This window comes from Simochromis diagramma, unplaced genomic scaffold (assembly GCF_900408965.1).
Source record: "Simochromis diagramma unplaced genomic scaffold, fSimDia1.1 OVJJ01000596.1, whole genome shotgun sequence".
Classification (NCBI taxonomy): Eukaryota; Metazoa; Chordata; class Actinopteri; order Cichliformes; family Cichlidae; genus Simochromis; species Simochromis diagramma.
In genome coordinates, this window is record NW_024387245.1 from 23,285,275 (window position 1) to 23,298,068 (window position 12,794).

Below are 12,794 nucleotides of genomic sequence, written 5' to 3' on the forward strand. Positions count from 1 at the left end.
TGTGTTTTACTGACAGGCTGCTAGTAACAAAGTGTCTAAAGGTACAATTGGAAATTGATTATTTGCCAAGTTGTCTGTTAGACACAACATTGGTTTATCCCTCCGGTTGAACAACTTTTTATACTTGAATATGATTCATAGGTCAGTGATAAGTGGCTGGACAAACAACTAAAAACAGACATTTCTCTGAAAATGGTCAAATACAAGGACTCAACTGAAAATGAGTGAAGATGATAGCAATGCCCAAAAGAAAAGCCTCCAGATATTCAGAAAGAGAATTATTGCTGAAGACCACTTTAAAAATTGCTTCTTGAAAGCAAAATATAAAGAAATGAGGCAGTCCTGTACAGTCCTGTATATCTGGTGATTCTGACGGGTTCTGGTGGAAATTTTTGTTAATAATCAAGTTTTTCAAAGGAGCAGATAGAGAGAAATATAAAATATAGTAATTTTTAAAGGTGTTTTAATCAGAGGTGTGTGGTAATATGAACAGAAATGCAAGCAAACCTGTAGGCTCCAGTCCCCGACCCTGATAGGTATACGTGAAAGATGGATGACTCCATCATCAAGTCTTTCCCTAATAACATGTCAGGAGTTTTTGGTTAATAAAAGTTGCCATGATCATTTGGAAAGAAAGATCCGAGTGTAGAGAATAAAACAGATGCATCATTTGACCACCACAGTCACATTTTCATCTTTATTGGACATGATGACAACACAGTTTTACACAGCAGATTTATAGGATGCACAGTAGAATCAACCTGTTCTGTTAAGCTCATACATGCAATACATCACACACTCTTAAACACTCTGTAAACAATAAATACAATCAAACTAAAATGAGTAAGAAACACCGATTTCGTTTAGTGTAGACTGCAAGTAAGAAAGCAGGTGTTCGGCTGTACAAGAAGAAGAAAATATAAGCAGAAAATGGGAGAGTTTCTATATTAAAGTAACAAGACTGCTTCACTTTGTTGTAAACAGCTGGGTAAAGATGATTTTTACCATCTCCAGTTTGGATATTTCCAGCAAATGTACCTCGTGTGTTTAAAAAAGAAAAATCCCCAGTAGGTTCTAACCATTTTGGTTCACTACCTTCACAGCAGAACCTCTTTTTCTGGCTGGATGACCAGATCTTCCTCACTTGTTATTTACTCCTCAGCTCTTCCTCTCTGCCCCCCTTCATTTTTCCTCACCCTTCCTCCCTCGAGAGGCTGCCAAAAACATATTTTTTCAAACTGTTAAGTGTGCTGGAGAAAACGAAAGATTAAGATCTCAAAGCTGTCAGGACCTGGTGGACTGTTTGTGTGTGCGTGTTTTCAAAAAGAAGCCGTCTGACGAAATGCTGGAGGAACTTGTGAAAAGCTTTGACACGCCCGGGTTTACAGGTGTGTATCGGTGTTAGAAGCTTTCTGACTGCACTAATGAAACTGACAGGAGCTGGAGAGAGGAGAATGACGAGTGGAGAAAATAGAAGCAAAGCAAGTTTGAGCATTTTGCAAGAGTCACAAAAATCTAAGCCCGGTACAACTGACAGAAAACACTATAAATATACTTGCATATATATATTTATATATAGATAGAATTCACTTTCTGAATAAAACTCTGAGTACTAAAACAGTTAAATTTTTTTTAAAGTAATAATGTGCAAAAATGTGTCATCAACCACAAAGAACAGAGCTCAAAAACCTGATGGTAAAATTTTGCCGTTGGAAATGTCCTTTGTTGCATCTCTAAGCACCCCTAACATCGATGTAATGTACCAACACTGTAGAGTTTGTTTATCCCCCTGCAGAATGTGCAACTTCTGCTAGTTTGCTATTTTTAAATTTCATCATCTTCCTCCTAAGAGGTGATGGTTGTACTTGGCTTGGGGCAAACAAGGTAAATCTAGAATGATAGCAGCATTTTAAATATAAATGTATCTCTGCATCATGTATTTTTAGTGTCATAAGACGACTTTTCCATTTTGGCTCTTTTAACTTATCCTAAATAAATTTGGTCCTTCTTGTTAACCAATAGGAAAAGCACATTTTCCAAAAGAAGTGATTTGTGGTTTAAAAACAAACAAAAAAAAAAAACTGCTGGCAGAGGCTTGAAAATGGACTGGAAATTGTGAACTGGAAAAGTGGAAATTCGCCACATTAGCCACAATACATACAAAACAGGACAGATGCTCAGATCACTATACAACATGAACAGCCTACATACATTGCACAATGGCTCTGAGGATATGTTGGCTGAATATGGACACATTTATAGTCATAGATATATTTCAAAAGTCAGATGTGAATTGCAAGAAGAGGACGATGATGATTTCACGTGCAACTGCCAAATATACAGTGTTGCCCTCTGCAAAGAAACAATCCAGTGGGAAAAAAGGAGTTTTTTAAAACTTTTGTTTTAAATGTATTAACCTCCAGAATTTTTAGCCTTTGATAAGAGAAACAAAGTCCAGAGAAACTTTGTGGAAGTGATAGGAATGATTTCACTGGAAGAATAAAAAAATAATATGAAGAGGTGGAAATAGAAGAATTTCATTAGATATTTTAGACCAAAAAGTGAATATTTTGCTTTATGAAGGTGCTGAAGGCTGAGGATCAGCCAGCTAAGAACCAGTTGACATACAAAACGAGGGGTAAACGTTCATGCGACAAGTGAAATTAACAAACACAAGAAATATGATTTTTTTTCTTAAAAATGACCAAACATTGGGAACTAAACTGAGCTTTCCCATTAAAAAAAAAAACCCATTACTGGTAACCACTGATGATGTATCTAACTTAATTTAAATTTAAAGGTGACCAAAATAGCATTAATTTGTCTCCTTTTACATATCTGCAGTAAGAGCAGCTACACCTCCAACCTCCAAAGCTTTAATGGGACTTTCAGGACGAGCAGTCTGAAGTGAGAATGTGTGTTTAACAGTGAAAATACACTTGGGTGCAGACACACACACAAACACTTCTGTGTGAAGCCAGAGAGGTTTCAAAAGCTTCCAAGGTGTCACAAAAATACTCACACATGCGCACATGCACATTTGTGCAGCTTGAAAGGTGAAATGCATGTACTGGTCTTACAGAGGTCGGAGCGTACCTACGGCCAGAGGTCAAACTAATTCCTTTCACCATTTTCTACCCCCCAAAATACACATTTTAATCAAAGTTTAATCACCAAAGTAAATACCTCCCATACATAGAAAACATTTAATAATCAAGTGATCCAATTACTGGAACTGAAATAAAATTTAAAAAAAATGAAAAAATGAAAAAGGAGACTTAAATTAACAGCAAAGGTTTGGAGGGTCTGTGACATCCAGCATCAACGGCAAATAAATAGGAATGGCAAAGTAAATGATTAAAAATACATCAATGCAAATCATGTAAACAAGGCTTCTATCACGGCCTATAAAGATATCACACAGTCACTTTCCTTACAATGATTACTGCAGGAGATAAAATGAGAACATGAATCTGGTCCAAACCTGGGCCTGAGCTGGGCTTTTATCATTCCTTCAGATTTTGACCTCAACTATCAGTTTTGATCATACTTCAAATCTCTTAACTCTAAGACTTGGCCACTAAAATATCATCTGAACTGCAAATACCAAAATTACCACCAAATAAATCCAGAGTGTAGCTTTCTAGAGTCTGCTTCAAAGGAAAAACCTCCTACCAGGCCCAGGTCTGTCAGTAGTAAATACAGCTTGGATTTAGACCATGAAGCGATGCTCCTTGCCGTCATGGGCCATCAGGATGACATTGCGGTTGGAGGTCCAGATGAGACGGGCAAGCTTCAGGTGGTTCTGGGAGCCTGGGGAGGCCGGCTGGACCGGAGGAACCTGGTACGTCTTGATGCAGCGAAGCTGAGGAGCAGAGTTCAGCATTCCGATGCTGCCCAGCAGACTGGTGTTCATCTGAGGAGGACCAACAACACATGAAGCCACACATTCACCTTATCTATCAATCAAAGCCTTTTAACATTTGCCAGGTGTTCATAGGTGACCAGTTTAGGGTTAAGTTTCATTTTTAGCAATGTGCTAAACAAGCAGAGTTTTATAAACTAGAAGCTAGAAGATGCTTTCAATTCAAGTTTCTTGGATAAAGTAAAGTTGGTGGACTAAAACAGGGAGAATCACTATGATACTTGCACTTCCCAAACACTAAACAGGTCACTAGCAACCTGGAGGATTTTAACCAGTTTATTGCTCAACCAGCCTGGGGGGTTTGAAGTTTGGCTGTATGGATGTTTTTTCAGTATTGGAGCAGGTCAGGTATGTTAAATTAATTTTAGTTCCTGGGGAACATACATACCACCCCAAGTTGATCTCAGATGGGCCAAATCAGTAAAACCAATGGGTAGTAAGCTATCTTTGTTTTTAACGTAAGTGCAAATGCAGCTATTGGTGAGATGGAATCATTAATGACTTTTCTGCAACTTTTGCAGTTTGCAAAGCCATCCACAGTAGACTGGATTGGTCCACCTTCATCCATGGGTACTCTTTTAAAAGAGATTTTTGATCTCACAGTTTCATTTCTGGAAAATGAAAACCCACTTTATAACTATTTCTGTGAGCCTTTTTTGTCATAGTCTTGGTTTTCTGCGTATTATTCAAGCATCACTTTCTGGTTAAATACAATTTAAAGAAAGATTTTATGGAGCAGCAGGTAACTGATAAAACACAAGGCAGGAAGAGCCGGGCTAGCTGGTCAGTATTGCCTGTATTTTCAAAATAAAAGCAAGGGAATGGTGTCATTCTCAGACAGCCATTAATAAACCTGAACGTCCCACTCATGCGCTCATGTGAAGTCTGTGTAAGAAACACTGCCTTCTCCTTCTACTGAGAGCTGATATCTCCTCCCTCATTTTGACAAAAACTGCAAAGAAAAATTAGTTATTGAACATCTGATGATCATCAGTTTCTGCTGAACCCTGTGAAGACGTCTCAGAGGGAAAACCTGGAGTTTAACCCCAGAGTGTGTCTATGTAGGAAATACACAGCGAGTGGAAACCAAGACTACACTGCCTGACACACATACACACACACACACACAAGCCCCGACAGAGCGTCTGCCAGCTCATTACCACAGCAGCCGTCTTGCCGGCGCGCTTACAGTGGTTTATGCTTACAGTAATGCCATTAACGTGTGTGTGTGTGTGTGTGTGTGTGTGTGTGTGTGTGTGTGTGTGTGTGTGTGTGTGTGTGTGTGTGTGTGTGTGTGTGTGTGTGTGTGTGTGTGTGGACATCTGTGTCAGAGGTCGTAAAGACCTTTCATTCAAAATAACGGTTCCTGGAAGAAGAGAAGAGCCTGATCGGTTATCTGAGTTTGTTATAGTTTATTTAGATGCTTTATGTGTTAAGACTTTTATTTTCAAGTTAATTTTTTAGTTTGTGTAGATACAGTGGAATTAAAAGTAAACGTGTAAATGAAAATATCTAAATTCAGTTTTTTATGTTTTTAACCCACTGTACAGAACAGCCATGACTGAAAGCAGCCAACTGGACAGTATTTTTTTTTTAATTTGTTCAATTCCACCGCTGGTTTGTCTTTAACAGTGAAAGCACAACTGAAAAAAAGTGAAATCTGAAACTGTTTGCATGCTGATAAACTGATAGCTCTTTACACTTGGCAGATTTCATGTAAACTTTAAGATACCTGCAGGGAGGAGTCTAAAGGAGGGCTCAGCATTTATTCCACTGTATATATACTAAAGAAATCCTTAGCTATTGTTTTTTCCCCCGATTTATAATATAAATATTAATCTAGAAATAAGTTATTCTCTTGTCTCATAGAATAAACTTTGTGCAGCTTTTTGCTTTTAAAAAAGGGTCAGTCTAATTTCTTGCACTGCATAAACTACATCCTTTCTTTTATCTATTTTATCTAATCTATTTCTTTAGTTTTGTGTAACGTTTTTTTGCTTGAATAAAAAGACAAGGCTGGAAATGTGCAAAAAAGGTTGCCCTTCACATAAAGCTTTAAATCTGCTTTAAATATACTGGAAGTTCATATCAAACCACAAACCCAAGTCCATGTTTATTACATCAGAAACAAACTCACCTTTGTAAATCTGACTCTATACAGTCTTACCACAAAATAGTTAACGACTTCAGAAGGATTGCATTAAGACAGTTTGTATGTGTCTGTATGGGTGAGTCTTACCTGCCAGAAGGAGATATGGCTGTCAGCGCTGGAGTAGGTTGCCAGATAACGGCCATCAGGGGCGAATGATACCGCTGTGATTGGACCTTTGTGACCATGAATGTTCTACAGAGGAACAATAGGGGATAAAACAAACTCATTAAAAACAAATGAAGAATAAAATAAAGTGAATAAAAAACATGCCGTAGATGGAAAACATAAAAACAGAGCATCAATGCTCGTTTCTCTTTTTACTAGTAACTGTTAAATGAAAAACTTATGCAAACTTCATTTAAAACTCCAGGAGTCATAAACTGTGTGTTGATGGTGTCAACATGCAGAAATCAGCCTGTTAAAATATTTACTCTTTAACATTTACCACAAGTACTTTACTCAGAAGACAAATGAGGTGGTCTAATTCAAACTGTGCTATGGGATTAACTTTCCACCAACTGGTTAAACATTTAAAACAAAAATAAATTAGGGGAAAGTGTAAAGTAAATAAACACAAGAAAACTTAAATGTAAATTCAAAAGAAAATAAAATTACTCAATCTTTGTCATGTTTTATGAATTAATATCTAAGAAAAACAAACCACTCAAATCAATTAGACAGGCATCCGAATCAACCAATACATCTGGTAACCAACCAAAGTAGAAACAGGTAGGCAATCAACTAACCACCCAGGAGGACAACCAGCCAGGCAAGCAACCAACCAACCAGGTGGATAACTAAACTAAGCCAATAATTCTTGAATTCAATAAAACAAATAGGAAGGCAATCAAACCAGGAACCAGGCAATCAAACAGGCAAGCAACGAAACAACCAGTCAACCAGGCAGCCATGCAACCAAACAACAAGGTGGGTAACCAGTCAACCAGCTAGCCAGGTGCGTAAGCAACCACCCAAACAAGCAGGCAGGCATGTAGCTAAACAGCCAATCAATTAGGCAGGCAACCTATCAACCAAACAGGTAAAGAAAGACCTCTTTTATTACTTATTTATTAATACGTTTGTGGTTTTGATTCCCCACATTTGTCTGCTTTACACTTTAAATAGCCATCTATAAAAAGCACAGTTCTGACAAGTCTAACCCTCTTCTGACGAGAGCTTGTTGCTCTGTTTGTTGCTGTGATGATGGGAAGCCATTTTTATTGAGGGTTTTATAACACTGACAACAGACCAGAACAAAATACCACTTTACAGTATCACAGTGTTTTATCAGGCAGCAGCACATCACTCACTATCATCACTTAAAGCCGCTAAAATGAGAGCATGCCCCGATTTCCCAGACAGTTCCTCTTTCTGATGGCTGGAGGTTCAGTTCAATAAACTCTGCTCTGTGATGAAGCCTGAATGAAAAACAAATTTTGGCCCTTGTTGAAATTTCATTGAGGCATTTTAGAAAAACTCTGCATCGACAGCACGTGTTCGCTTTGGCAGAGATAATTCCATCAGATGGGTGGCAGCTTCTGGTCCGACAGATGCTGCCATTCGCCTCCAGAACTCTGGGGACAAAATATACCGCTGCGTGTAACACAATAAACTGTCCCACCAGATGCAGGGTGTGTAACGCAATAAAAGAAATCACCCCCCCCCCCACCGCCTGCCTTTGCTTGCGACTGGGATTACAAACTCTCACCTCCAGATGAGATTAAGACGCGTCGCCTCAGGCACCCAGACTCTGAAATAATAACCAGTGTGTGGCGATTAAAGCTTAAAAAAAAATAATAACACAATGAAATGAAAATCTCATCTTTCTAATTCGTTCTCTCCCTCCTTTTTTTCCCCTTTAAAGGGCAAACCCTATTAGATTCCAGCAGTGTTGTCTGGGAGAAAAGCAGAATTATTTTTATTTCCTTCATCCCTCTCCTCCCCCCATTCAGTGTCTGTCTTCATCTCTACTTTTCCCCTCCATTTTTCTATCTCTTAGGAGAGATCCCAAATCTCATTTCCTGTCACTACTCACCTTAAAGGGAAAATGATCAAAAACAGAGTAAATGCGGTTTGTCTGCAAACAATCATCAGCCCTAACTAAAGGATACTGAAGCCACTGAGAGGGAAATATGACAACTACATCCAGTTGCTCTAAGTCAAAATGCCCACAGTCATGTTAATCCAAAACCAATAAGTAAACTATGTCTTCAAAGTACTTTTCGAGACAAAGAAGAGTCACAACCTGCTTTTACAAAGGTAAATAAACAAAGACAGCCAAATGCCCAGGAAAACACAAAACACAGACACTACCGCAATTGCTTGTCTCAACAGATTTATTTTAAACTGGGGGTTTAAAATGAATCTGTTCAGACAAGGATGAGGTCAAAGAACAGGACAACCATGGAGTCAAGGTTGTGAAAAGATAGTGGTAAGATGTCCATAGTTTTGAGGTTTGGAAGACCCAATCATCTTTAGTTTTCAGTGGAATCACAAAAAAGCCCCTGTCTGAGAACCTGACCACATGAATGGATTATTTCCATAGTGCAGGTTGGGGGCCTCACCTGGTGAGGGCATAAAAGAACGAACCAAGATTTTAAAATGGCATTACAATGTAAAGTGACTTGAGGTGACTGCTGTTGTGATTTGGTGCTATATAAATAAAAATGACATTGATTTGAATTTTAAAACAACTTACTTATCCAATTCGTGAGATTTAAAAGAGACGTAGTGTCATCAGCATAGACGTGAAACATGATTTTAAAACTGCTGGTAATAGAGCTGTTCGATATAACAATATATATATCAGATGATGTGAAAGCATCTATCGTTTCATATTACGCACATTTGTTTCGTGGTGTTGCAAAATAAACTGTTAATGGCAATATTTTTTCATCCTTTTGATGGTCACTGTAGTGATTATATTAATTTCTTAAAGTTCTCTCTTTCTCTTATGTTTAAATAACCACACTACAGACGGACTAGCGACTGTTTTTATGCGTTGTCGTTAGCAACAACGACGGTAAACCCAGCGTGCGGCTCCACGTCCGCTTGTTTATTTTCCACATAAACCTTTTACTATAAAGCTAAAGATCCTGTTAAGGTTTTTCAAAATAAACTGAAATGATAACAAAATACATTATTCTCAAACATCAAATTTCAGAATATGGATCAAACAAATTACCTCAAATAAAAACATGAAGTAACTATAAATGGTGCTTACAGTCACCACGTGGATGCAGGCACAGAGAATACCAGCATGGCCAGTGAAGATGAGTCGAGATGATTGCCTGAGATTCACAGAATGTACAGAAAATGTAAAAGTTTCGTGATATATATTGTTGTCGGGACGATAAATGTCTTATATCGGGATATGAGATTTTGATCATATCGCACAGCCCTAGCTGATAAAGTGAGGTAATGGGAGAACACACAATGAAAACAAGAGAAGACAACCTGGGAATGTAGTAGAATGGTAAAATGCTCCAAAATATCTAATTCAGTGATTCAAATTTGCAGATGTAAAGTCTAGCAGACAAATTCTACCCCTCGTGCAGTTTTTTGTTAATTTCTGCTGTAAAGTTGGACATTTCAAAATTAAAGTCTGGAGCTTCAGGTGGGCATTAGAGGAACTGGAGTTTTGGGCTCTTCTCCATCGGCTTCATCAGTCAACTACACAGTCTCCCAGCTCTTGTGCTTAGAAAACAGAACAAATTTAGGTTTAGACACACATGAGAGCTAGTTACTTATATTCAGGTGTTTTTCTTGTTTTCTTTAGACAATTTTTGAGTTCCTGACAATAAACAGGATTCTGACATTGCTATGTGGGGACAGTTTCATTTGATGTGCAGCTGCCATTTTGTTCAGATGCCCTCTAAAAGTCAGAAACTGAGGAGGTATCTTTGTTTTTCCTCACTGTGGATGCATGAACTAGCTCCTCTGCCTGACATCCTTCCTTCTTGCTCATAGCAGCGATCATCACGCTTTGGTTCACGGTCACTGTTAGTTTTAATCACTTCATTTAATTATTTTGTCTTCCTCAGATCCTCACACCGAGAAGGTGAAATAAAGAATAATGTAGAAAACAAACTGTATAACATGGATTAAACATTGATGCTTCCATATATATTATGATCTGTGTGTGTGTGTGTGTGTGTGTGTGTGTGGTCTCTCTCTCTCTCTCTCTCTCTCTCACAGTGGACTGCCTACCAAATCAATCAGCCTATCAGAGCGCAGTGAAGCACACTGAAACCATTTACAGCACTCTGTACTCCAATACACCTGACGCCTGGGGCTCGGCTGTGTGTGTCTGTGTGTGTATGTGCGCGTGTGCATCACATGGGTGCTTCACCCCATTTTATTATTCCATCTTCTCTGACGAAGACTGACAGCTTGTAGATCCCGCCCCCTTGCTGAACAACTATTACGTCAGCCAATAGGAGAGGGTTTTTTGGGGGGGTTTTGGACGGGCAGTACCCCGTATGTTATCATCAGATGGGAATTATAATAGTGAGAAGTTGTTATGTGTGGACAAAAAAACTCAACACAAAAAACAACCCAGGACCAAGACAGCTACAGGAATAAAACCAACTTCCTCCTGTCAACAATAAGTACAGCTAGAAAAACAAGTGTGCGTGCGACTGGTGGACTAGAAGCTGTTACTGCTCTCGCTAGTTGACACCAGAAATTAAAATCTTTCAAATTTTTAACTAAAGTTGAACATCGTAACAATTTAAAGGTAGAAACAGTACTTTGAATTATAAGAGGAGTGGCTGTTTATTGGCTGTGGGATTAAACTGACATCTAACTGAGGCTTCTACCCAAATCCTCGTCCATTTAAAATGCAATATGGTTATCAAAGAACTAGATTAATACTTTCAAATAGCACTTAAATGCACAGACAGTATTTATATGACCAGAGTACGTCTTCTTACTTTTAGACTCATTTTTCCCCTCATTTATAACTTTAGCATTTAGTTTCCAGGAACATCTGCAGTTAAAAACATATTCCTCATAGAGTGTTTTAAACAGCAAATAGCAGCTGAATGTGGTGTAGGTATCACAGTAGCCCAATTACCACCAGAATAGGGACACAGTTTACATTAATTCATCATGTCATGCATTGCGGGAGACGATTCTTCAGGTTAATTTTGGCTACGCTGCCACCTTCAGCTGCAGGTTTCAGCTGTTAGAGAGAAACAGATGCAGAAAGAGGTACGAAATCACTCAGATTGTTTCTTTGTGTTCAATTAGTAGACTGAGTAGAGTCTGTTAAAGAAGCAAGCAGCTGGAGACACACACACACACACACGCTGCTGACAAAGGGCTGTTCACGGAGGCTGATCAAAGCCGTGGCAGATGGTCATGCGGGGACTAGCTAGCTACGGTTGGACACACACACACACCCGCTTGCACACACACACATGCAAAGATGGATTATGAACAAAAACTGCCTCTCATCTCCTTCTACTCTCTGTCTTTGCTTTTCTTCTGGTCCCCATTTCTCGCCTCCTCCACTATTTCAAAGCGGTCGTCTCTCCTTTCTCTCCTCCTTCTCACTTTGTTTTAGATACACTAAAACAAGTCAAACAATTTAGCTCCTCTGAAATTCTTGGAAATCGAGATGTTCCCATTTTTCCAAGGAGATGCCGTTTATTCAGAAGTCTCTAAAGAGATCTGACAACTTTCTGCTGCTGCGTTAAATTTTTAAAATTTAAAAAAAATTTAGCCCCATGGAGGACAAAGCTGGCCTCTATTGTGATGATTATTTTAAGTTGTCATGAACACAAACTGACAGCTGACATTCTTAGAGGTGATGCAACACACCGTTTCTGAACTCCCCTTTTGAGTACACAGCAATTTACTTGTGTAACTTGGAACAGCCCCCCTGCAACCCCGATAAGGATAAGAGGAAGAGAATGGATGGATGGACAGTGGCAAGCTGACTATTATGAGTGCATGATTTTCTAAACTGAGTCTGGTGAAACAATCTAAAGTGTAGTTCAGAAAACTTCGGTTTTGTATTATTCTGCAGTCAAAGAGTTGCAACAAAAAAATATTTTTCCTCAGAAGTGAAAGAGGTTTTCTCTGCTCGGTGATATAAGTGACACGCTGCACTGCAAATTAAATGATTTTTTCCTCAAAAAAAAAAAATCATTGTTGTTGTACTTGCATCTGAACAAACCACAAGACTTCTGGAACAATGTCCCTTAGACAGACGAAACAAAGTGGTGATGTTGAAGAAGAGGGGCGATCGTGGCAGTTCGTCTTGTAATCGGAAGGTTGCCGGTTCGAGCCCCGGCTCCGACAGTCTCGGTCGTTGTGTCCTTGGGCAAGACACTTCAGCAGTTGCCTACTGGTGGTGGTCAGAGGGCCCGGTGGCGCCAGTGTCAGGCAGCCTCGCCTCTGTCAGTGCGCCTGACTGGTAGCTTGCCATCACCAGTGTGTGAATGTGTGTGTGAATGGGTGGATTACGGTCATTGAGTCATCCATGAACTCCCCCACAGACCAAAATATTCTACTTAGGATTGTGCATAAACCAATGCCTGCAAACCTAAATGCACTGAAGCAATGTTGTAAAGATAAGTTGGTCAAAATCCTTCCCCCATGATGTGAGAGACTGAAGTCATAGAGAGAAGGTGGCTTCCCAAGCTACTGAATCATGGGAGGTTCTCAAGTATGTAAATAAAGAGGGTGTACAACAAAGTGCAAACCACT

General features: G+C 39.1%; 1 protein-coding gene across 3 annotated transcripts in view; it reads right to left on the reverse strand.

The window, feature by feature from the left end:
• Nucleotides 1-669: 669 nt before the first annotated feature.
• Nucleotides 670-12,794, reverse strand: part of LOC120747473 (WD repeat-containing protein 7) — a 101,735-nt gene continuing 89,610 nt past the window's right edge. For all 3 annotated transcript variants that reach the window (XM_040053373.1, XM_040053374.1, XM_040053372.1), the window contains 2 exons: nt 6,165-6,269; nt 670-3,916 (listed from right to left, as the gene is read on the reverse strand). In XM_040053373.1, coding sequence (XP_039909307.1) covers nt 3,713-3,916; nt 6,165-6,269 — 309 coding nt within the window. In that variant the 3' untranslated portion in view covers nt 670-3,712. The remainder of the gene's footprint in view (nt 3,917-6,164; nt 6,270-12,794) is intronic.